The sequence below is a fragment of the Phoxinus phoxinus genome (assembly GCF_949152265.1).
Source record: "Phoxinus phoxinus genome assembly, chromosome: 19".
Taxonomy (NCBI): domain Eukaryota; kingdom Metazoa; phylum Chordata; class Actinopteri; order Cypriniformes; family Leuciscidae; genus Phoxinus; species Phoxinus phoxinus.
Genome location: NC_136894.1, coordinates 28,933,931 through 28,961,161, shown reverse-complemented (window position 1 = coordinate 28,961,161; position 27,231 = coordinate 28,933,931). Strand labels below are relative to the sequence as shown.

Here is a 27,231-nt window from a genome sequence, read left to right as displayed (position 1 = left end):
CCCCGGAGATCCTGGCAAATTAACAGAGGATTGCGACCTCCACACGGAGACTCACAGCCTTGAGACTGACGAGAAGGACCCGCAGGTGGACGGCCTCCACGAAACATGATCTATAACACACACTGGCGTCTGATCAGCAGCGTCTGGGCCTCTCGGCGGAGGAAACGAAACCTATTCCCAGACTCTCGCTGCATATAATTCAGGAGTCCTGAAAATCACCCTCGCTGACCTGTGGCCAAACACCAGAAGAGAAAGAGAAAACACACTCCAAACACACCTCAAGAAACACCATGTTTAATTAAAAGGTAACTGGTCTCTGAGACACAACTGGTAAAGGTTTCACAAGTCAACAGGTTAAGGTAAAAAAAAAAAAATCATCAAGACGCCGACAGCGGTGGGTGGCGACGGCAGCAAAAAACTCTGGATGAAACGGGGTTTATAAAAACACAGGAGGTGTAAGTGAAGGACAGACGTCTGCAGCTTTGTTTCATGTCTTGTTTCCTTTGGCACGGCCTAATGTCGGACATTTGTTTCATTTCAAATTCAGCTTCCCTGTCCAAGGATTAGCGGTCGGGCTTGATTTGCTGTGGGGCACAGACAGGCCGATACGGAAACGGGCCTTTCCGAGCGCTCACGGTTTTGGGTTCTCTCTCTTTTTACAGCGTCAGTTACTCTGAACTCGAGTCCAGTGGGAATCTACGAGCGGCTGGATGTATTTTCTTCTAACATAAAAAAGGCAAAACATAGCTCAAACACATATTATAATGACATGTTCAATATCAGATCAGGCACTTGATTCCTGCCAGCAACATGTCGGCGTCCTCAGAGAGCAGCGAGTCGAAAAAGCCCTCGTTGAGTCGGAACTGCTGTGTAATTTCTGGGTTAGGAAACTGGAGGCTGTGGCAGTTCTCGTCTCGTTCTCTAGGTGAAGAGACGGACCGTTCCGTCGGCCCCGGAGGAAAACACCCAGGGTTGAGTCGGGTGGAAGGTCACATCGAGGACCCCGAGGTCATGAGTGATGCTGTGACCCTTCAGGACCTTCACTGGAACAATCAGAGGATTCTGCAGCAAGTCACTGTAGGATAAACACACACACACACACATTAGAAGGGTTAGAATAATCATTTTCATGATGTTTGGCTCCAATAACAGTTCTTGAATTTCTGAATTATTCTCTGCCAATGGACATTTCTTCAACTATGAGAACTTTTATTAACCAGGAGTTGATTTTTATTAAAGCTAACAGATTGTTATTATATGAAGGTCATATTAAAACCATCTTTGAAACATTCATTTTAGCTATTTTTTTAATTTCTTTTATGTACAGACTTTATTTATTTATTATATTTTAATACTGAAACCTTTTTAAATGTCTTATGTGCAGATTTTTTAAATGAATAAAATTTGAATATTACAACTTTTTAAATGCCCCATGTACAGATTTTATTGTTTTTATTTGTTGAAAAAAGTATTAAATTACATTTTAATACTAAAATGTAAATGTCTTATCTACAGATGTTATGTGAAAATTAAATTAAATTAATTAAATGAATCCTTACATTTTAAACATGTGTGAAAAACAAATAATTTCTATATTTATCAAAAAGGTTTATACAAATTTATTTCCAACCATCCATCATTTGCATCAAAACTTTGACTTTTAGAACAAAATTCACTAATTTTAGCCCTTATGCTCGTTTCTCAGAGACATTTGTTTTCTCAGAGACATATTTCAATAGGAAATACGCCAAAACAAAATGAATAAAATAAAACATTTAATTTTAACATACATACTTAACTCTTAAATATTAAAGCTTAAATATTAAAGCTAAAATAAAAAGGTAGAATAGAATATGATCTACCCAAGTAAACTAGTCTTTTCTAGACTAGTCGACCATCCTGTACCTTAGTAAACTAGTCTTTTTTTAGACTAGTCATATTTTTAGACTAGTCAACCATCCTGTCCGATCCCAACAGAAATAGTTTTTCCTCTCTACCAAAATGTGGTGAGAACGGTTGGCCGGTCTGAGGGCCATAAAGGCCATAAAACAGTGGATTCTGGAAATATGGTTTGCTGTATATGCGTCAACAGTTTGACTGGGGAAAGTAAGAAGTGGAAAAATAACATGACATCCTGAGTTTGAGTTTAAAGAGATCTATTAAGGCCAGCTGATGAAGGGTTTTCATCCAGATCTGGCTTGCCCTCCACCGTACACGGATCATTAGCTCCCCTTTTAAAGAGCGTTCCTGACCGTACTTCGGGAATGATAGTCTAGCCCAGCAGAAACACTGGACACTTGCCCGACAGACAGATAGAGAAGAACAGAAACAAGAGAGATCACCACACTACTCGCACCGTTTATGACTAGATTTCTACACACTGAGTATGTACTGTATACCGTGTTCACAGTATGCAACGTTTCTCCATGCATGAAATAGCTGGGAGACACTTCAGGCGTTTTAACACCTGGCTTGTTTTTAGCATTTGTTTGGGAACCTGGTTTTATAGCTTACAGGGTTCGTACAGATATTGTAAAATGAAATTCCAGGACCTTCATAGACTTTTAAAGCACTATTTTTTTGGTTTTCAAGGACTTCAATCAGAGATCGCACTTATCAATATATTTTATAGCTTAGTTCGGTTCGTTTAGGCATATTTGAAAACTGTAATCACGCTCGGATCCACACCTAAACAACCGCTCTGAATGCATTTTCGGTCGGGCCAAAAATCTCAAACTCCGAAAAGAAAGCAACAAACACAATTCATAACGGGAAATATGTAATGTAAAAAGCAACAGTGTCTGATTGTGACCTGCATAAACACATTCTGGTACGCTTGGAAATGTTGCCTTGTGAAAGCGAACCATAAAAAAAAAGCAACATTTTAACAAATTATGTTCCTGTTTCGGAACAAAGAAATGATCTACAGGTCTGAAAACGCCATAAATGTGCAGAACAGAGCTCAGAATACAGTTTCCCACAATGCAATGCACTTTCCAATGACTACTGTGAAGAATAGTACAATTTTCTTTCCTCTATTTGATTGGACTGTGTAAAGATAAAACATTTTATACACAGAATTAGATAAAAAGTCAAATAATGTATTAATGTAATTTCATCTGCATAACACTGTAAATTAAACATGAATATAATGAATCTGTTTCACACAGAATTGAAATATGAACATAATACATAGATCATGACTAGACGCCACTCTCTGAATTAAGCTTGAGATATAGTTTGAAACAATAAATCGTTTTTAATATTTATAATTACATACTACACAATCTAAATACATTTAATTATATTTACTAATATTTATATTTTAACTAATATTACATTATTAAAATGTATCATTGTAAAAATCATTGTAAAATGTATATTTAATTATTAATATTTATATATTTAAAAAGGTCAGCAGTACACAAACATTACGTTTTTAGTATTTATCACTGCATACCACATACAATTGTAATTTAATTATCGATATTTATGTATTTTAAGTAGTTAGCAGTACACAGTATGCACTACACTATTATATAACATAGCTTATCTTATGTTAAGAACAGAATACTAGCTTAATAGCCTATGATTAAAAAAACATTAATTGAAACAGTATGCATTATTACATGTGATCTTTCAAACAATATTATACTTCATTGTCACAATTTTAAAGTTTCACAAAATTCCATCTGATATTAATTTCAGTTCATGTCACACTGAAAAATGGAAACTCGAGTGCATTGCATTGTGGGATACAGCATTCCTTTGAATACTGCACATACTCGGGTATAATATGCATAAAGGAAATTCCTCAGTATATCTTCTATATACTGCAGCAACAGTACGAAGAGTTTGGTAGTATTACTTAAACACAGCCATAGAAAGAAGAGAGATTAGAATATTAAAAAGGAAAGTCAAACAAAAGCCGGTGAGGAAGAGGATCAGACTCACTTGTAGACCATCCCGTGACAGACGATCACGCTGCCGTCATCAGAGCCCGACGCGAACAGTGGGTAGTGGTTGTGGTAGGCCACGCTCCTCAGAGCCTTCTTGTGATGCCTGCGTGAACACAGACACAAGACAGACCCGTCAGCGGCCCGACGTTACACAGAACCCAGGAGACATTCATTCATCTGACAGCGCCAGCATTAGCAACAATTTCCCTCGAGTCGGACCCAGACTGCCCAAATCATAAAAACCTGCTCGCGCTGACTCACCGGAGAACTTTGTACGGTTTGGTGGACAAGTCCAGATCGAACCAGGCCAGACGACAGTCGTAGCTGCCGCAGATCACGTTGTCACCTGTGGAAAATGGGTGAGAGAGAAGAAACCAATCACATCTCACTTACAGAAAGTGGTCACTGATGTCACATCACTTTGGGAACACACACACACACACACACACACAAAAAAGCCAGAACAACTTTCCTCTGGTCAACTCCACACACTCACTTTTATATAATATACTCTAACTGGCTGAAGAATGTGCCAGTTTTCATTTTGAAAGGTTACCGTAAAACGTTAACGTTCATCACCCAGAAATCAATTTCTTCTCGATCATCTCCATTCCAGAGCCATATATCTTACTTTCTTCACACAAAGTATTTTTTTAAAAATCTCCGAGCTGATATTTTCCATTCATTCATTCAAAGCCTATGCTGGATCTCTAAAGCTCCCAAAAGACAAAAGAGCGCCATTCAAACAATCCATATGACCGGAGTCATCTGAAGTCTTCAGGAACAGAGCGACATTTAAATCAGCATTCACTCAAAATCTCTCCCTCGGCTGTAGCTCTCAAAGCTTCATGCGTTACATTATTTTATTTCAGTTAGTTGCCAAGGCAACATTTCTATTTCACTTTTTTTTTCAATTAACTTGTGGCTTTAGTTTTAGTTAACAACCCTTATTGATGCAACAACAACAAAACGGAAAAGGAAATACAAGTGGTATTTTCTGGAGAAGCCAATGTGGCTCTTTTATTCATTGGAAGATCAAGTTCTTGACGAACATGTTTGCAAGCGATTAGTAGCAGATGCCTTATATCTGTAACATTTAACACAACTTTTCTGATGTGCATCAAAGAATACGTAAATGTGCTACCATCTTAGTCTATTCATGTCTGCTTACCTCAAGCTCGCATTTTGTGCATTTGATTAAGTTTCCATCAACACGTTTTCATGCAAATTTTTTATCTAAAAATGCTGGATGGAAGCACCAAGATGCAAATAAAATGTCCAAAATGCAATAGTTGATCTAACAGTCCTATATACAGAAATAAAGTTATCAAACACTTCACAGTCTTCACTGTGTAAATGAAATATAGATTAATCCTTATTAAAGCTACAAAAGTGATTCAGCAAGTGATTTTCTCTGTCTTAAGTTCTTTGATTGATATTAACAGTACAGCAGCAGGTTTATTAGGCTGCTGTCACTTTAAGATCTGAAGCACATGACACGGATCTGACACGCATCCCATTTTCTCTTCACGGTTATTAAAAACTTGAACTAATATAAGACAGTGTGCATGAGGATAATCGACAAAGCGGGCATGATGGGGTGATCGTATACTGAAGCGCAGCCAAAGGGTGACAGAATAAAAGGTTATTTGCGTTAAATATTTTGAACATGTTAAACAGAAAAAAATTATTGCATGCATTAGCGTGTTAATTTTGAAAGCCCAACCATATATACAAACCAACCCTAAATAACTGCTTTCCAAACAGCCTCTATCAAATGGATAATTTTATATCATCAAAGATTTGATCTTTAATATAAAATGGAAGAATTTGCATAGGTAAATCTCTTTATCTCTGTGCATCAGATGAATCTCTTCATTGCGCTGACTCCCATTAGAACGACTGGATTTTACTCAAAAAATGTAAAATATAACCGCACCTATACCTCACTCTTTTCATTTGACAGCCCCTGTATTCTTTAATCGCATAGAAAACAGAAGCTCTGAGTCATACGGTTTACGAGGCGAGTAAATGATGTGAATTAAGCCTCTCAGAAACGTCTAGTTACGCACCTGCCGGGTGGACGGACATGCTTGAGATCCATTTGCAGTTGGCCATCAGCTTCTTGGTCAGCTCTTGTTTGATGAGGTTGTAGACTCGCACGTATCGCTGCGTGGCCACGAAGAAGTAGGGCCGGACGGGGTGGAAGGACACGCACTGCACCAGACCCTTGCTCTTGCGGAAGGGGTTCTGCGTTCGCCGCTTGCTCACCTGGTGGATGACGACCTGCAGGTTGCTGGTGTTGTCGGGCATGACGCACGCCAGGTAGTCGCCTTTCCCGTGCCACGTCACCTGCCTCACGGCCTTCAGAGAGAGACGAGAGAGAAAGCGCCAGAGGTCAAAGTCATTCTGTGGTAAATCCACAGACGATTAATCCAATTATAACCTCAAAGACACGCTGGGACTAAATTTACTGCCGTTATTAACACCGGCTCGGCCTCTGCCAGTCTGCCAACGCGTGCCGCTGCTTTGCTTTTTCCAGTAGTTTTAATTGGACACTAGAGGCGTCTTAAATTTCTTTCCATTTCAGGAAAAAGACGACCACAGGCCTGTGGCTTCTGCCAATAGTTAAAAGCCTCTGGCTGCCGCTCACGTGAGGGACGGACGGACGCTCTCACGGGGGATACACGAAGGAAAGACATTTTCATTTCTATTGTTAACTGGAAAATACTGAATTGAACAGAGGAGAAATTTGCCTGGCTAATGGTTATCGCGATGATGTCATTCCTATGAGTATAAGAGTGAATGGTAACACTTTACCATAAGGTCTCTTTGTATACGTTTTGATTACCTTGGGGTGTTTGAGGACGAGGCGGTGACCCTGCTCGTGACCTTCGCCCTCTGAGACGGCCCACTGCACAGGCTGGTCCTTGGCTTCCTCTGGATCCTCATAGGAAGAGATCAGCTGATCCGTAGCGGTGCACAGCAGCCGGTCGCCCAGGCCAGGGTTCAGGAGGAGGATCATGTCATCACTGCACACAAACATCAAATTAAATCTCATCCGTCTCTCATCTATCCGTATGTCCATGTATCCATCCATCCATCTTTCCATCCATCCATCCACATATCTATTGACCCATCCATCTATCCATCTATCTATCTATCTATCTATCTATCCATCCATCTATCCATCCATCCATCCATCCATCCATCCATCCATCCATCCATCCATCCATCCATCCATCCATCCATCCATCTATTTATCCATCCATCCATCTATCTATCTATTGATCCATCCATCCATCCATCTATCTATTGATCCATCCATCCATCCATCTATCTATCTATTGATCCATCCATCTATCTATTGATCCATCCATCTATCTATTGATCCATCCATCCATCCATCCATCCATCTATTTATCCATCCATCCATCTATTTATCCATCCATCCATCCATCTATCTATCGACCCATCCATCCATCCATCTATCTATCCATCCATCTATCTATTGATCCATCCATCCATCCATCCATCTATCCATCTATTTATCCATCCATCTATCCATCCATCCATCTATCTATTGATCCATCCATCCATCCATCTATCTATTGATCCATCCATCCATCCATCTATCTATTGATCCATCCATCCATCTATCTATTGATCCATCCATCCATCTATCTATCTATTGATCCATCCATCCATCTATCTATCCGTCCATCCGACAGACCAAACCATTTATGTAACCTACCTAGCTATTTATCTAACATCTATTAAACAAACTAATCAACCAACCAACATAATAATGTTTATCTATGCATTGCATCTAACACTATTTATCTAACTTACCTTCCTAACCATCTAATTAACCAACCAACGAATGATTAATATGAATCGCTGGCTAAATAACAAATACTCATTTATATACTAATAAATGTTCCTCCCTAGGAACATTCAGTTTTTGTAAATGTGTTACTCAAATTCTGAAATGAAACACTTCTCATAATTGGCCTTTCCTGATGCTAACCAAATTAACTGCAGCTCTAAAACCCATGCAAACTAATGCTGTAAAATAATAAACTGCACATAATGAAGGTTACAAATACAGATGAGCATCAAATAAACTTTCAGACGCAGAGAAAAAGGAGGCGTGTCTTACTAGCTGACAGCGACCAGACAGACGGCAGGATTGGGATTCCAGGCCACGCCCTTCACGGCTCCGCCCACGTCCAGTGTCTTCAGGCAGCGCGCCGTACTGACCTCCCAGAAACGCACCGTACAGTCATCAGAGCCTGAGGTCAGGGGGGCAAACAAACACACTGATTCATACATATACAAATGTGTTTGAAATCTACTGATCTATTCAGCTTTCTATAATGTTTCGGAATGAAATGCATTCAGTGTAAATGTGTGGACACGACGTTCGGGACGCTGACAGCTCTAAGACCCAGTGGTCTCAAGCACAACAAAAGCGCTGTCAGCTCGATGGCACTTTGCGCTCTCATCGGCACACATGGAGGATAACTCATCCTCGCTCTAACACAACCACTATGACACATACAGCAGCGCTTTGGCATGAGTGAACAGTAATAATACAAGATTACTGTAGGTGACAGAGACAGAGAAGTCAGGTTTTTAAAATATGTGCGCTACTGTTGTTAAGACGGTCGTCTTAACTAAGTACGAGTAAAATGACTAATAATGAATAGAACATTGTATGAGTTAATATACCCGTTTTGGTTGCACTATTTTACAGTATGTGTACTTGCAAGTACTAACAGTGTACTTACCAAGAAATGACTGGTAATATAAGGTAACTACAAGGGTTCAGGTTAGGTTTAGGGGTAGGTTCAGGGTAAATAATTATTACCCAGTTTTTGTAATTTTGTATAAAGTATGTACATAGAGAACAGGGCTGTAAAATAAAACTATCCCCTTTTCAAAAGAAATAAAAAAAATCCAGTAAGTAAACAACTTATAATTGAAAAGTTCAATTTAATTTAATCAATGTTGAATTGCTTTTCTAAGAAGCATCATGTCGTTTTATAAACTGCAAAATGTTACCATCCTTAAAGTAATGAAGGGATACAATTATAACACTAAAAAATATATATTTATTTTATGGATGGCATAATGCAATTTAATAACACTTGACACATTATTTATCTTTAAATTCACTTAAAAATCATCTTATCTAACAGCAAACGGCTCGGTTTCATTTTGGAGATGGGAAACCCCATCCTCGTATCAGCCACACATCGAAATCTGCCGTAAAATCTCATTTTAACTTTTATACCTGCATGCTTCATAAACGCAGGAAAAAAACACGGGGGAAACGGGCCAGGCCCGGAGGGTGGAGTGTAATAACTCCAAAAGCCATAATCACTTTTTAAGTATTGAGCTGTATGGCGACAGATATAGCAGGAGGGACGGGCTCTGTGGCGGACACCCGCTGGCGGTCAGAGGCCTGTCTGGAGCACACACACGCCGATGTGTGTGTGTGTGTGTGAGACGCAGGGGACACCGAGACTTTCCTGTAGACGCTCAAGTATGGACTGTGACCATAAATAAGATGGAAATGAGGGTAATATTTGCCTTTATGGAGGGGAAAAGCAGCATGAATGTTAAAAGTCCATTTTATAGGACAGTAATGGCACTTGAGACTGTAATGTGCCCCAAAGGACGACAGAAATGAGACGTTTAAGTCAACAAGAAACAGCATTTGCAACCCATTTTACTTCAATAACGTGGCATTTTGGAGTTTAATAGGATATTTAAGAAGGAAAAAATAAGTATTATAGGACACGGCTTGAATTTATCGGTATTTGCTCATCAAAAGTGGGAAGGGAGCCCGACCTGACTGAAAGCTTGCTTAAACGGTTCACAACGGATTAAAATCGTAAAAGAACAACACTAATTTAGGCAAAACAGCATAATTATGATTTCATTGTATTGCAATTTTGTGTCTATACAAAATTAAATGGTCATGTGATAAACACACTTTCTGATCTTTAAAAGAATCCACTTCCCAGGATGCGTCGTGTGTGTTGTGTAGCGTGTTTTTGGGAGCGTATGGATCTCGGGCACAAGCACTTCCTGTGGCTGAGCAAGGCTCCCGCCAACAACTCTGATCTCTTTTAGCCGCTCCGTTAATTTGTAGTTGTGTTTCTGGACAGAGCCCAAGAGATTCATTTTTATTTTAAACTCCAGCTTTATGAAATGCACCCAATGTTCATGCTGACATTCAATCCCCACATTTCTTCATCAATCTGTCTTTTTCTCAGTTACATCTCACTTAGCGCTGGGTGTTCATTACAGAGAGGTGTAAGATTTGTTTTCTTAAAAAAAATTAACTTATATTTACCAAGGTGACATTCAAAAGTGACATTAAAGACATTTATAGTTTGCGAATAAAGCAGTGTTTCCATCCCATGTGTTCAAGAGAACAAAATTGTAACTTCCTTTGAAATTGGCGCAAAATATCTGTAATAAAAATGGATATTGCTGTGATCGGGGCAATGACTTGCGTCTCAGAGCATGAAGACGAAACGCAATGAACGCTGTCATATTCTCTTGTGTTCGGGAACACAACCACGTGAGACGCTTCTTGGAGGTCATTACACAAAATCATTCTGATGACAGACTTTGGCTCAGGCATTTCACAATCAACAAACCAACATTTGAGATTCTGTGCGATGTGATTGGTCCGCTGGTTAGACCAGTTATCCAATCACATCTACCGGTACTTGAGTACATGACTTTTTTTGTTGCACATCGAGGGATTTATTCTGTAAAAGTGTTTTCATTGTAGTTCATGCACATGTCTTTTAATCTGATACAAAAATGTATTCAGCTCAATTGAGTGAATATGTTTTTTAGGGGTATAGAATTGATGTGCATCATGGCATTTCCATCCAGTGTTTTTTTAATGCGATATCCAAAAATGTGCATAAAAATAGCTATAGAATTAAATAAACTGATAAAACACAGCTATTGATGGTAATACCAAATATTTATTGAGCAGCAAATCATCATATTATGATTTCTGAAGGATCATGTGACACTGAAGACTGGAGTAATGATGCTGAAAATTCAGTTGATCACAGGAATAAATTACATTTGAAATTATATTTAAATAGAAAAAAAAGATATATATATTTTTTAAATGGTGAGAATTGGAGACTTTCACCACAATTTTTCAACGGTATATAATAATGCTATATATTATATATAATATATATATATATATATATATATATATATATATATATATATATATATACTGTTGAACATTTAGGGGGGAAAGTCTCTAATTCTCACCATTTAAAAAAAATTTAACCTTTTTTTTTCTATTTAAATATAATAAATAGGCCTAAAGTAGTAGTTTTGCTTTTACAATGGTTTTAAATAAAAAATAAAATTTTGTGTACTAAACAGACACACTCTCACAACTTCTAAATATTTGAGACCCCATAAATATGGTAAAATCACTGCCATGCACAACCTCTGATGACCTCTAGTGTTTTTAGCTTCATTAATTAAAATCAATCAGTTCAAAACACTCATATCCCAAATAAATGAGTTTCCAGGAAAGGAGGTCTGCATTGATCAAAGCAGAACATGCGGATCACAGCGAGTTCACGGTGTCCTGAGTGACAGTCAAGCTTCAGTTTATAATGTCACCGCTCGTCTTGGTTTTGCCACATCATTAGTGAGGAATGCCCGTTTGAGGCTCTCTCAGGCCAGGATCTGAGCTGTGTAAACGTAAATATGTACACAGTCGTGTAACCTCAGGCCGTCCTCACCGCACTCTCTCATGCCGTAGACTGCAGCGCAAAAACTGTAACTGTAGGTTTCACGTGCTGTAATTGCAGCGTTTTTCTTTTGCAAGACTGTAAACAAAATTCTTGTAAGATTCTCATCATTGATGCATTTCTGAAGTCTTTAGAAAAAAAATTACAAAAATCTTTACATCATCTAAATTTGGTCTCTTCAATGTGGGAATTTTCACTTGTTATATCGTCTTTCGAGTGAAAACTGTACGTCTGAACACTATTAAGGTACAGTTCGAGTTACATGCCAAAGTTATAAGCAAGTTTAATACTTCGATTTCCATGCAAATGTTTGAGGTCAGTAAGATACTTTTAGTTCACAAGGAAATATACAATTTAAGACTTTTATATTGTTACAAATTAATTATATTTCAAATAAATGCTGTTCTTTTGAACTTTCTATTCAAAGAATTCTGCAAAAAAGCAACAAAAAAAAAAGCACGACATTGATTTCAACATTGATAATCAGAAATTTTTCTTGAGCATCAAATCATATTATACTGATTTCTGAAGGATCATGTGACACTGAAGGAGTAATGATGCTGAATATTTAGCTTTGATCACAGGAATACATTAGATTTGACTATATATATATATTCACATAGAAAACTGTTTTATTTTATTTTAATACTTTGTCACAATATTGCTATTTTTATTGTATTTTTGATCAAATAAATGCAGCTTTGATGAGCAGAAGACGGCTAAAAAAAAGCTGAATGTTAGTGTATGGTAATACATTTGATCAAATCACTAACCCTAAAGAACTAGCTTACACTAAAGTATACGCACTAGTATTAGTGATGCTTGATACAGTAAACGAAGAACAAAAACAAATCTGTAGAGAAAATTGCTGGCGTTTCCTGAAATTTGCTGGCATTTATAACAAATTAGTCCTGTTTTTACAACCATTGGCTGTACAATCTTTTCACAATAAGACTTTCCGACTTGCAAAACCCAAATCAGCAAATGCAAAATTGGAAAACCCAGCATGCAGAGAGCGAACAAAGAGCTGGGACAAAAGACTCACTAGTGCTTTGTCATCAGCGCCCAACCCATTGATATGGAAGAAATTATCTCTATTAAACACACACACACCAAACAAACCAAAGGAAAGTTGGGCCGGCCCAGGGCGAGAAGGGTTGCGATGCTTGGGAGGTTGTCAACTGCCATTTTTTACTGTGGGAAAGGGCATTTTATTACTGCTTTAATATATTTTATAGCTAGACAAAAGAGCAAACCCTCACTGTAGTGGTTTTGCATAAGCGCTTTATGAAGTTCTTTGTTATGGACGGCTGAGCAGATATTGCCACTAAACTGCAACCAGCCCCCATCTACACACTTTCTATCGCTAGTTTTACACTCTTTCCCCTGCTTATCTGCCTTACTTAAACGCCAGCTGCAATGCATTCTGGGAACTCATTGCCATTCAGCGTCTGAAAGGCCGGTATTGTTACCTGGATCACCTCATTCAAATCACATGGGCAAATTCAACCACATTTTCATACTGTACGAATATCATTTGGTTCCTGTGGATTTGGCCACACCGCTTCCACTGGTAACCCTGAGTGAAATTGACTGCTTGTGTTATTAAAATGATGCTTTCTGCTCGCTTCGTACGAGTAATTTATATCCCCCTCGAGTTAATAGCAGTCAGATGGCGGACCTACTGAGGGAATACACGGGATTATAGCGTGCATTTATGTATCTGAAGGACCTCAAACCTAAAATACGGATAATGATCAACAGACTGCACTCGAGAGAGACCTTTCCTCCATTATGAATGAAATATTTTTATAACGACACATTATTCTCACAGAACTAGAATCACATTTTCTCCTTATACTGGGGGAAAATCGAGATTTAGAAAGTGTTTGTCCAGCATTCAAAATGACAAATAACTCAGAACGGACACGACAACAAATCCCAAAGCAGCGAACAATAAAGCAGGGCTGCCAAACCCCATAAAAACACAACTGAAATCCATCAAGGAGGGAGGAAACGGAGAGCCGTCACGAGTGGGCCGTGATTGATTTATCCGTGTCGCGGAGCGCCAGTGAATGTGGACATTTGAGTGCTCATCCTGGCTCTGCCCGAACCCGCAGGCCCATCCTCATCTCTCTCGTCTCCCCGCGCCAGAGCTCTGACGTCACGGCGGGCGAGGGAGGAATGGCTTCAGCAGCTTGTTAGCCACCGCTGAGGTAAGAGCACTCAGACAGACTTCACCTCAAACGGCCCAATAACACCTCAGATACAGAGCAGGGGACGCACTTAAAATATATTCCTGAATCAATCCTGCTTTAATCATAAATCATTTCACTCACACACACACACACTTGTACATCCATCTTTATGAGGACATTCATTGACAATGCAATCTCTAGCAGTTTACCTTAACCCTTGTGTTATGTTGCGGGTCAATTTGACCCGTTTCGATTTTCTAGTTGTTGGAAATACTGGTTAACCTATGTTTTTTTTCTTGATATTTTGTGACTTTTTCTCATTTATCATCATGAACATGCATGCAAAGTTTCAACATGCTGATGTGTTTTGACATATACAAACAAAATTACTATACGTTCATATTATTACTAATAGTCAATTTGACCCTCATAGACAGCTATTCAAAAGAAACTGTACAGACACAAAATAAAAACATTTATTTTATGTATGGCAGGGCACTCGTGATGTGAGGTGTGCCCATCCAAGTGTGAGAGCAAAACCAGCACCGTGTGTGAAGTGCAAGAAATTAATATGCAGAAAACACACACTTGCTGTGTGCTCATGTCAGAAGTAACTTCTTGACTTTATGAAATGAGTCTACAAAACAAAAGTTGAGCCAACTTAGGAAAAGTAAACATTATTTTCATTATACAGTTAAATTTAATTTATCAGTTACGGTGTTCTAAGCATAAAAAAAGAAAAAAAAAGAAAAGAAAATGAAAACGTAAAAAAAAAAAACAGTATACTGTTAATCAATAATAATAAAATTTTGTCAAAACAAAACAGTTTTAAAAAATGGTTAAAAAACATTTTCATAAATCATATGTTCATATATTTTTTATTGTTGTAATGTTTGACAAATGTTTATATTAAAAGTTTACAATTTGTACCTGAATCTTTGTTGTTTTTCATAGTGTCATTTTTGAGGAATTGTATTGAATTGTATCCAATTAGGGTGAATTTGACCCGAACCATAAGGGGTGTACACAGAAATCCAACATAACACAAGGGTTAAAGGATAATTCCGGTATTTAACACCTTGAGTCTATATTGTAGTTTGTTTTGGATGAACAAGAGTGGTGGACAACATTTTTTTGACAATGGTTCCTCTCTCGAGTTTTTGACTATAATAGAATTGGCCATGGACCCATTTAACATTGGAGTCAATGGCCATGTCCTAAAATGTCATTAAAACAGCCAATAATGTTTGTTTACAAAACTGTTAAACTCACCGAGTGGTTAGTGGTGTTCATTGATGATTATAAACAATATATCGTCGCAATATATGATTCCAATCCGTTTATTTTGCTATAGTGGAACTATTTTTTCAGACACTTCACAACCGTGTAACTTCCGCTCAATATTTGAATCTGAAGCGTTAGCACACTCCCGACCACTTGATGGCGATAACTGATGTTTATGTCTCGCGGGACACTCACGGTTACAGTCGAGTTAATCTAAATATCCCTAAAACCTTCTTGACCCTCAAACAGGCCTTTAAAGGGGCCTCAGAAAGTGAGGACCGGCCGAAATGTCCTCACTCCAATGGTCTCAAACTTGTCCTCACAAAGACACACACACACACACACGTATATATATGCATTGCATAAAATATTTATATTAATAGTAACAAATTATTACATTATGATAAACGCACAGTAATTTTAATAATAGAATTTCATACAAAATTTTTATTATAGAATTATATTTATTTTAGAATTATAAATTGATTTATTATATATAGGATTATATATAAGTTTCATTAAAAATATTCATAGAAAATGTCTGTATTAAATACATCTGTGTGTGTATATATATAGGACAGGGAGATCGATGGGAGATGAGACCGAGAACGTTGCAAGCTAAACTGGAACCTGCATAGACCGTTCAAGCACCACTGAGCCACGGCTGCAACAACGTCTTTTCATAATCACAGTTTCAGAAGCAATATCTGCATAAAATCAGGATGAGACTAGACTCACCAGATACAAGCCACTGTCCGCTGGGAGAAACGCTGATGCTTCGGACCAGACTAGTGTGTCCGCGGTACACCTGTCAGACACACACACACACACGTCAGAGAACAAAAGCAGACAGAGCTAGATCATTCCAGGACACGTTCAGGACTCTATTATTTCACATAAGCCCCATTACCAGCAAACATATTTGGGTGATTTATTACTTTTTTTTGTTCTTCTATAATCCAGTCCAAAAGAATGACAAACCCCGGTTCATGTCTGCAGTTTTACAGCCACGGCTGTCTGAAAGCGCTAAGGTTTCAACAACAAAAATATTCGTCTTCTGATCTTTTTCACCCACGCGGTACAGCAAGTAATACGGTTTCCTGTTTAAATAAAATCAAAGCTCACTGTCCTGCCATTATAAAGTCTAGTCGAGTTTCTGATCTACAAGCTGTTCCTCGGGCTGTCATCATCAGACTCAAGCTGTAAAAACTGATCCCAGTCCAGCTCAACACTGACGTACCAGAGACTGTGTGGTTGGGAAGGGCTGCAGGTCTTTGGGTTTGGGAAGTTTGGGAATCAGGTCTTCTGGGTTCACATTCACCTGGACAAAAAAGAAAAGAAAAAAACAGGTCAATATTGTCATAAAAAAAAAAAAAAAAAAAAAAAAAAAAGTAATGCTTGAAATTCAAGAAATAATGAAAGGAAGAGCTCAGTTTTATCACACCAATGTAATTAGATTGTGAAATGTTAAACTGATATATTATAGGTTAACATGTTTACAACTTTATGCCCCCCAAAAAAAACTCATTTTGGAAAGGAAGAAATTATTACTTTTTGATAAAAAGTTATGAAAAAAATAAACTTTAAAGTGTAGTTTACATTTATGCATTTAGCAGACAATAATGTGCAAAGAAGTGCATTTCTGATCACAAAAAAAACCTAACAAATTATGAAATTGGACAAATTTAAAAGTTAAATATTTCTTGTAATTTCATTATTTTTTTTCAAATATATATAAATTAATATTGATCATGCCATAAAACTTTAAATTATTTATATAAAATATAAAACAATATTTTATATTATTAAATTATTTAACTTTATAACTATATATATATAACAAAAACTCAATTCAGACATGTAAATCTCTGTGGAACAAAATTAATCGAAGATGAATTATGACTGAATAAAAAAAAAATTGTTGGTGATTTCATCATTCATAGCTCCATTTGGTGACATCAATGGTGCACAGTTGATTTTTAAATATGGCCAGTAGAGTTTATTTGTACGGGACAGGATGCAGAGGCGTCTCACCCTCATCTTCCGCTGACGGGGACACAGGTACAGGTCGAGGCAGCGCTCGAAGCGCTCGTGAATGAAGCGCGAGTACGCGGGAACGGCCCGTAAGCAGCCGAACTTCTGCGGCAGAAAACTCAACTTCCTGTCCTCGGGGTCCTGCTGCTCCCATGCCAGTCTCTAAACACACACACACAGAACAAACTTTAGGACAACTCTGACAAAAGCCGGACTAAAGAACAGGTGCAGTCAAAATTGGGGTCAAAATTTGGTTGTATCTAAAGATTAACTTGCAGAGGGGATGCACGTGTTCCCCCGGAGTTAAGTATAGCATGCAAAACATACGCAAATGACTTATAGGCAAATTGTACAGGCCTAATGGAGATGGAGTTGGAGACACAGGTGTGAAATCATCTCAGCATTTAGCCAGTGACATTTTAAAGGAAGAGTTCAATCTGTCCCAAAAGCTCCACATTACCAAAAACTCAACATTAAACTCGTGCATATGACTTATTCCAAATCTCCTGAAGTCATGTGATACGTTTGTGTGAAGAAAAGACTGAAATTTAAGTCGTTATTCACTGATTATCTTCTTTTATGCGTTTAATAAGAGACGTTTTTCCCTAGTGCATATTTGCACTAGGGAATGTATTTTTATTTATTTTGTTTAAAGGTCCCATGGCATGGATTATTTTATTATTTTATAATGTTTCCTGGGGTGCCCTTATAATGTTAGTATGTTTTTTTTGTTCAAAAATTGTCATAATTTAGATATAAAAGAAATGGTTCCTAGCCTGATTTTAGCCTCTGATTTGAACGCTCTGTTTAAAGGGGCGTGTCTGTGTGAGACATCAGTGTAAATTCCCACTGCTGTGATTGGCTGCTGTGAGACCTCAGTGTAAACGCCCACTGCTGTGATTGGCTGCTGCGAGACCTCAGTGTAAACGCCCACTGCTGTGATTGGCTGCTGCGAGACCTCAGTGTAAACGCCCACTGCTGTGATTGGCTGCTGTGAGACCTCAGTGTAAACGCCCACTGCTGTGATTGGCTGCTGTGAGACCTCAGTGTAAACGCCCACTGCTGTGATTGGCTGCTGTGAGACCTCAGTGTAAATGCCCACTGCTGTGATTGGCTGCTGTGAGACCTCAGTGTAAACGCCCACTGCTGTGATTGGCTGCTGTGAGACCTCAGTGTAAACGCCCACTGCTGTGATTGGCTGCTGCGAGACCTCAGTGTAAACGCCCACTGCTGTGATTGGCTGCTTTGAGACCTCAGTGTAAACGCCCACTGCTGTGATTGGCTGCTGTGAGACCTCAGTGTAAACAGCCATTGCTGTGATTGGCTGCTGTGACATGCATATGAAATAGCCAGCATTACATGTGAAACTCTCTCGAAAACTTTTACTATTACAACTGTTATACATTTTTACTAGCTCTCGAGAATAACGAATCGTGAGAAGTTTTTAAAGTATTTACCGGTAGATCTATTCCCTTCACATAAAAGGTTGCAGTGATGAGCATTGAGCAGATGACAGTCTAATGATCACGTGAATGAAGATCTTATCATTGCAACGCAGTTTCTGCACTCTAATGCGTTCACCAATGCAAACATGAGGTAAATACAGTAAGAGCTTCGTTGTGCAGTGTAACAGCGTCATTGATTTCATAAAAAGTTTTGGCAAGTGTCCAGATAAACTCGCGCTGTGTGATTGACAGCTTGGGCGATTGGAAAGGGATTGTTCTGTATCGCTTTCTGTATATATTTTAAATCAGTTTAAATAAGATTATTTTCATCCTACAAAGAGAAACACTGGCTAGATTTACTGATGCACAAACAGTACTGAACGATTTTGAAAGAAAGATTATCTGTCTGAACTTGAACAATTACACATCAGAAATTCACATTACTGGTTCTTCAGAGGCTCGATAAAAAAAATAAAAATAAATTTGTATAATAATAATAAATTTGTACATCCAAACACTGAGCAACTAACATGCTTCGCTCGTTTGCAAGCCTGATGTCTCTCGAGGAAAAAACAATATTGTGCTCATTTTCTCATGGACGGGACAAATTCTCTTTGCGGGCAAAGCAGAGAAAGGGGAGGTAACCTTTCCCCGTATGACGACATATATAGGGAAGATCCCAGATTCGCCCATCTGAGTTTTCATTTTCTCAAAAGCGGAGCAGGATTGGTTCACACCTATACAAATTTTTAGCCACTGGGGGACCATAGGCAGAATAGGGGAACTCATATTAATGTTAAAAAAACCTCAGTGAAATTTTCATGCCATGGGACCTTAAAAAAAAAAAAATTAATGCAATTGAAAAAATTTATTTATCGATTATAAAAATGCTCAGTTATCTGAAAATGTTGCACCAAGTTTGATGTCATCGGACGACTTTAATGGTCCGCTTTTTAAATAGTTGCTGTATGAAAAAGCACCGTGAACAACAGATGTGTCATATTTAGGTGAACGCACCTCTTCCTCTGACATAAGGTATTCTGGAGGAGGATTGTATGACTCCTCGTGCCCAGGAAGTTTCATCTTGGGCGCTGGGACGTGCATTTTGTGGCGTCCCAGAATGCTGTTGGGGTCCTCCTTGGCCCACAGGTCGTAGTACTGCGGGGTGGTTTCCTTGGGTCTGCGTGGCTTGATCCAACCCATCTTTATGGCATGGACCAACTTACTGACCTAGTAGAGAGAGAGATGGATGCAGTGACGGTACAGTAGAGAGAAAAACACACACAGTAACACATCATTGTCGTGATTGAGAGCACATGTGTACGATCATTACTCAAAACACTCGTTGCACACGTCGCCAGTTTTTACTGGTTTACTGCAGGAAACGCATTACATATAGTGACCGGAATATCTAAAGAGGGAATCTTATTTTTACCAAAACGTTTGCAGGTTTGATTTCCAATTTCAGAACCCCATTATGCCGGAGTTTCAGACCTCTTTCCACTTTAAAAACTATGTGGGAATCATTATTGGTAACGCAGCACAGCTGGGAGCAGTTAGCAGACGAAACATGACTATTCTCATGCGTTTCCTTTTCACAGTAAATATACGCTTTCACCATAAACGTAAAACGTAAGGTGTGACAGGAACAGCCAATCTTACCTTCTCTTTCTCGATAAGCGATGGAATAAAGCTTCGTTTGTCCTGAGGCCTGTTGGTGACGGGGTGAATCATCACTTCGTTGGAGAAGAAGTCGACCGCAGGCTAGAAAAACAAACAAAACATTAAGAATCAGAAAGAGGAGAAGTTAGGCAAAGTAAAAAAAAAAAACATCAATATTATCCCAAGGGGGTTTAAAGGTGCGGAACCAATGTTTTACACTTAAAAAAAGGAAATTAAAAGTCATTTGAAAGGAAAAAAAGTACAAGTGCAAACTGCACCTTAACACACAGCACGCTAAAACCCCCTTGGTTTTAAAAGACCCCAAGAGACCTTGAATTTTCTTTGGTCTTTTAGATTTTTTGACATTTATATAAATAAAAGTGTGCAGAGAGCAATTTTCTATACTGATCGCGTGACGAGAGTAAGGTGAGAATGATAAAACAATGGCGGATGATTCCTTGCGCAACAGAGCCGAAACGTCTGATAAATGTCTTATCTCGAATTCAAAAGCGAATTCCCTGATGCGCGCAAATTAGGCTACATTCAATAGCCTGTCTCCTGGTATCAAACCTATCTCAGGCTGGGCTGTGTAGTTGTAACCGGCTCTTAGCTCTCGTCTCTGAGACACTTTTAATATTTGAGAGTACTTTGATTATGGTTGCACTTATTGCTTGCACTTAAGACTAAGAAAATCTTAAGTATGTTATTTATACTTTTTATTTCTGTGTTCAATTTGTGGAAAGGAGGAGTTCAATTAGGAAGTCAGACAAAGTCTCAATCAGAAGTTCTGTAAACTCATAATTCATGTACAGTAAGGTCTGGAGAGACTCATGTGAAATCATACAGGAGACAAGCCGTTTACAGTGCTTGTATATTGCCATCTTTCAATGCATATTATAATTCAAACTAAAAGTAGAACTGAAATGACGTTCATTACAAGCTGATTAGTTAAAATATTTCAAAATGCACCTGCAGACTATTTTTTTTAGTTATTAATTTTGTCATTGAGGATTTCTTAAACATTCAGTGCAAAAATCTTGTCTCGTCTAGTTCTTGTGAACCCAATCTCATGTCTCGTCTCGTGAGCCAAGCGTCTGGCCACACCCCATATATATATATACACACAGAGATTGGCATGGGGAACTTTCCATAAGATCATCTCTCAATGCAAATCAAACCAGATATTAGACGAACTGAAATAAAACCATGCCGATCTCTAGGTGTGGTGAAGGGTGTGTGAGGATGATATTTAAATCCCAAAGGCTAAGGAGACTTATGCACCCTGTATTTTAAGGAGGAACATTTATTTATTTACGATACATTATTAATTCACAAAGAAAATTGGTGTCCTTAAAGGGTGATATTTTCCTCATATTTATTTATAAAGGCATTAAGATCAATTTCCAAAAGATGATTTTTTTATTCCTCTTTTTAGTTAACTTTAGCATGGGTGTGTTCAGTTCAGATAACTTTATTAGTCCCCAAGGGATTAATTCAGTTTTATGCTAAGCACTGTGTGTGTGTGTGTGTGTATATATATATATATACACACACATATACTGCATATATACACACACACACACCCTGAACACAACCAAACAATTTGTATTCGGTTTAATTTAGCAATGTGAAAATGAGAACATCTGGCCTATCAACCAGACGCAACAAGTCCCAGTCAGATGACAGGTGGCTTTTTCACGCTCAGTCTTTAAAGCCTGTCTGAGGTCGCCTAACTGATCACAGACAGACCCAAATCTGGAGTGACTCACTTCCTGTTTGTGCCAGAAGAGACGGCGATGCACAATTAGCACTGATGCTTGTAAAGTGAAGCCGCTAAACGCCGGCCGTGACACCATCCAGACTCATTCCCTCCTGCGCTGTTTTTCTTATGACGGATAATTGTGCTTGTGTTAATGTTAATGTTTCGCTGCTTCATTTGTCGGTGGTGAGCGCAGACTCGGGCTGGGCTTTGTGTGGCTTCGTAAATGAGGTTCATTTTTTCCCCATCGTGCGCTGGGGTTATTATCTAGAAGCTGTTTTAAGAGGTTTACACAGACCAGACTGCAGATGTTAAGGTGACAAATTCTGTTACTGTCAGATCTGTGTTGAATCAACACCAACAGAGCGGAAAACCAGATCGAAATACCTCGTATTCGTTGAAGTTGACGTCACCGAACTTGCCCTCCTGCAGACGGTGCACGAGGTCCACCTGCTCATCCGACAGACGGATATCAGCGCCGGTCATCTTGTCTTGGACAGTACGCCTAGTAACGACAGGAGAATGAGTGAATAACCAATTATAGAGGTTGAATGACTTGAAATGGATGTTGCAGACGCTCCTCACCAGTAATCGGGATTCTCCATCTTGTCGAGAAACTCATCCAGTTCATCTTTGTTCCTGATTGGCTTAAAGATCTTCTTGCCGTCCAGGTTATATCCGATGTGGGGATAGTCCTTGTACCACTCCATAGGGATGTTGCCGACTGTGTTACGGATGTCCTGTGAATGCACAGAGAAAGTGGGAAAAAAATCAGCAAGAGTCTAGAACTACCAGATCAACACCAGAGAATATGTTTCGTTGCTCTAATACCGGCAGAGAAATATTAAAAAGTGTTTGATAATCAAATCAATATTACTACATTGGAAATCTTGGATTGTTACATTAATTAATTTTAATTTACTATTAATATATGAAATATTATATTAAACAATATAAAAATATAACAGAGAAATAAAATGTTATATATATATACACAGGATTTTATTTTTCATGTTCAGAATTGCAACCAAATATAATAAAACACAATATATACATTTATATTAAACATAATACAATAAAGAATTGTATTCCTTCCATGTACCCATTTCACCAATCCATCTTAAATATATGAATGTATTAATAATATTAAAGAAAAAGGGGAAAAACTGAAAAAATAGAAACAGGGAAGAATCGTAAGCAAATATAAAATAACATTTTATAATTAAAATACATTCCCAAATATAATACAACAAAATATAAAAGTCGATAGACATTTATATTTAACCAAAATCTCAGAATATAATTGTGAAAAGCAGTGAAGTCCAATGCGGATGAATAAGAAACAAGCAGGTAAAAGTAGTGTTTTGAATAACTTTACAATAAAGAGCAGCAATATTACTATATTGGGATCCAGATATCAATATACCATTGTATCATCAGTTGTTTTCCCACCACTAGTAGACTTGTTTTGCTAGTCTCGTCTCACACTAACCAGTTCTGCTATTCTCTCAACCGGCTTTACTCGCAGTCACAGGGTTAAAGCAAGCATCAGTCCTGCAGGTGCAGAAAACCAGCCGCCCAATTTAACTCTGTACTCAAGCTCACTAACCCGACCACTTTACATTACGCCACAAGAACGTCACACAACTAGGACTGCTAGCTAATAAACCAAACAGAGCTTTGGTCTGAAAATAGAGATTTCTTTGTCTGGGAAGGACGCACACACAAACACACACTGGTAACGGCAGACAGCTGAAAGTTCTCAGAGGTTGCGAGCGCCACTTTAAAGCGAGGCCTACACCTGTGAGTGATTTCAATAAAAACACCCCTACCATATCCAATTAGGTCGGAGTGGGCAGAACTGTCACGCTTTCACACACAGCCGACAGCAGCTGCGCAGGCCACGCCCACTCGTCTTCAAAGGCTCGCGTCTGATTGGCTGACATTCTGATCGTAATTTAATCTGAATGTCTACGAGACGCATTCACTGTAATCTCAGTGTCTGGCCGGGTGAAGTGCTTGTGTTGTCTGGCACGATTGGCATCCTTGCCAGTTTGAAGGAATCAGTGCCAAGACGAAAAAAAAAAAAAAAAAAAAAAGAACGACAGAAGCAAAGACTTGCCAATCTGATACTTCCTCTGCGGAGGCGTTACAGATCGTCACTGGATCTTCACACACAGTTTCAAAGATGAAAACATGAGAGACTCTTAAAGTGCTTCTGGCACTGAGACTAGTATTTTGGTGATTTAAACGGGGTAAAATCAACTAAAACTAACCAACTTTCAAAACATTGCTTCACATTTGTTTGAGCTTCCCATCTTGACAATTTGTAGCCAAATGTTGTAAGTTAAGGGCAGGATTACAAGCTTGTCAGCACAATAAAAAAAAAAGGGCAAAAAGTATCCTAAAACAAATATTTATAATTAGTGACCCTGGATCACAAAACCAGTCACGAGTCGCACGGGTATATTTGTGGCAATAGCCAACAATATATTGTATGAGGCAAAATGTATATTTTTCTTTTATGCCAAAAATCATGAGGATATTAAGTAAAGATCATGTTCCATGATGATATTTTGTACATTTCCTACCGCAAATATATAAAACATGTATTTTTGTGAGTGAGTGCAGCACAATTGTGAACATAAATGCACAACTTTAAAGATGATATTCTCAATTTTTTCAAGCTTGTCCGCACAATAAAAGAGGGCAAAAAAATATCTGAGAACAAATATTTATAATTAGTATTAACTAAAAATAGTACAACTACGTGATATGCTTACAAAATCTTTAATACATTTGAAATAATATTTAAAAAAAGGGTGAAGATCATCAGTTTTGGCCACTACTGTATATTAATATAACGGGGGGGGGGAAAATCCAGCAGTCAATAATGTAGGGTTGAACCTGAATGTATTAACTGCGATTTGATTGCAACAAATTAGACCAGAATATAATTATTAGTTATATTTATATTCGAGGCATAGATTGCCTTAGTTATGTCAGCAGAAAAAAATATGAAAAGCAGTTTATTTAAACCTCATTCACATAGACACCTGTCCCCGGATAACATCACTGCTCATTTGCATTGAACTTCTCAAGAGCTCGGCTTTATGCAAATGAACAGTGACGTGATCAGGATTTCAACAGTCGTTGTCGCTCACACTCACAATGTCGGAAATAACATTGTTTTCCCCCAAAATGGTGGGTTGAGTTATGAATCGGGCACAATAAGCTCAATAAAATTCATTTGGGATTTCATGACGTCTTTGAATATTACAGATTAGGGCTGGGCCGTATATTGAGTTTGTACAATATATCAATATATTTTTTGGTAACGATATGGAAGAGGCAATACCGTTTATATCGATACAGTAGTTTGATACGAGCACATCTGAAAAACAGCGGAGGACGCAGTGTGAGCTGTGCAGTGAAAGTCCATAGTACAATGTGTCCTAAACATGTTATATTAAGGGCTTCAAAATAACTAGTAAGATATAGTTAACCGGTTTAAAACAGCAGATAACGTTACTGTTGCTGACTGATACATACTTGCGCTGTTGAATGCAATTGAGATGTGGTGCTTTCCTCAGTGCTTAACTTACATTTCACAGGTATATTCTCCATCTGTAAATGTTAGAAAGTCAAACAAATATGTCCATTTATTTCACTGTCAGGAGAGGACGAGCTTCTGCAAGTGAATCTCCGCTAAAACTCAAGCTTCCTTGAATTAGCGCTGGCGCGTGCCAAACAGACGGAGCACAATCGAATAGTATCGCAATAATTCTGACAAAAATATACATATTGCTAAAATATTTGTTGTTGGAGACAATAAATGTGCTAAGTGTGGAATTTTAAACCTACAAGTATATTTTGATGAAAGTGACCATTATAATGGGGTAATCAAATGCAGGCTAATATAATTAGTTTGTGCTTTTGTTTTTATTTTCATGTTCATTTTTAATTTAGCCTTTAGTCAATTTAAAAACAAAAGCATTATTTTTATTTTTAGATTGTAATTAGGGATGGCCCGATACCGATACCAGTATCGGGTATCGGCCCGATACTGAGCTCATGTACTCGTACTCGTACTCGTAAAAGCTTCCCGATACCAACAACCGATACCAGGCAGCGTGTGTACAGTGTTTGTGTCCAGACAAAGAAGCACTGACAACAGAAAGTATAATGGGGATAAAAAAGAAGGCTGTCTATGAAGTAAATGTATCATATTAGTGAAATATTAAACAAAATATAGTAACGCCTATATAGCTGTGGTGCGTGAGCTGATAAGAGAAAAACGCGCAGTGGATTGAGCGCGCCGCGGCACCGAAGCGCGAGCTGGTCGAGCGCATCAGACGTCAGTGGAAAGTTTGTAGTTCAGTCGGATGTCAATGGCAAAGAAAGTAAAACGAGGCATGTAGCTTATTATTAACATTAACTGACCAGAGAGAGAGAGAGAGAGAGAGCGCACACTTCTGTTGAATGCTCTGGATTGCTGATCGTTCACTCGGCACGTATATTTGGATTACAACTAAATCGTATATGTAAGTAAAACATGACCTGTTACCTTATTTATGTTTAACGACATTATTACAGGACATTTGCAGGTCAAGAAGTTACATGAACTTCAAACATCCAAAGCTCGTGCCCCGAAAACCATCGCCTCAGACAGCGCGCGAACACTGAGTGGAATTATTTCACTATTGCGCTTGTAAGGATGAATTCACACAAAACTATGTAAAAACGCCTGTCTTGGCGAGTATCCTAGTAAACAAAGTATATTATATGTCAAGTGAACGTAGACAGTATAATTCAAATGGGGTCCTTGCGTTCGGTCTTAAAGGGGCAGCAGTTGAATTAATCTGCTGCTGTGTTTTAATGTTAACCAGACAAAGGATTATCTCTTGACTAAATAGGCTACCTTTTTTTGTAACTTCACAAAAAGATCCATCTATATTTAATTTATACAGTAATGAATATGCAGTGCATTAAATATATTTGATGAACAAATTAAGTTTACATTTAATAAACAAATATGATTTGACATTCTTTTGGTTTATCTACCAATACATT

General features: G+C 38.2%; 1 protein-coding gene across 1 annotated transcript in view; it reads right to left on the bottom strand.

The window, feature by feature from the left end:
• Window positions 1-278: 278 nt before the first annotated feature.
• Window positions 279-27,231, bottom strand: part of bop1 (BOP1 ribosomal biogenesis factor) — an 82,121-nt gene continuing 55,168 nt past the window's right edge. The window contains exons 4-16 of the mRNA XM_079590450.1: window positions 22,744-22,898; window positions 22,546-22,663; window positions 20,400-20,501; window positions 19,755-19,967; window positions 17,293-17,454; window positions 16,499-16,579; window positions 15,997-16,066; window positions 8,122-8,254; window positions 6,811-6,991; window positions 6,032-6,323; window positions 4,221-4,305; window positions 3,955-4,062; window positions 279-1,075 (exon numbers count right to left, since the gene is read on the bottom strand). Of these exons, the coding sequence (XP_079446576.1) occupies window positions 922-1,075; window positions 3,955-4,062; window positions 4,221-4,305; window positions 6,032-6,323; window positions 6,811-6,991; window positions 8,122-8,254; window positions 15,997-16,066; window positions 16,499-16,579; window positions 17,293-17,454; window positions 19,755-19,967; window positions 20,400-20,501; window positions 22,546-22,663; window positions 22,744-22,898 (1,854 nt within the window). The 3' untranslated portion in view covers window positions 279-921. The remainder of the gene's footprint in view (window positions 1,076-3,954; window positions 4,063-4,220; window positions 4,306-6,031; window positions 6,324-6,810; window positions 6,992-8,121; window positions 8,255-15,996; window positions 16,067-16,498; window positions 16,580-17,292; window positions 17,455-19,754; window positions 19,968-20,399; window positions 20,502-22,545; window positions 22,664-22,743; window positions 22,899-27,231) is intronic.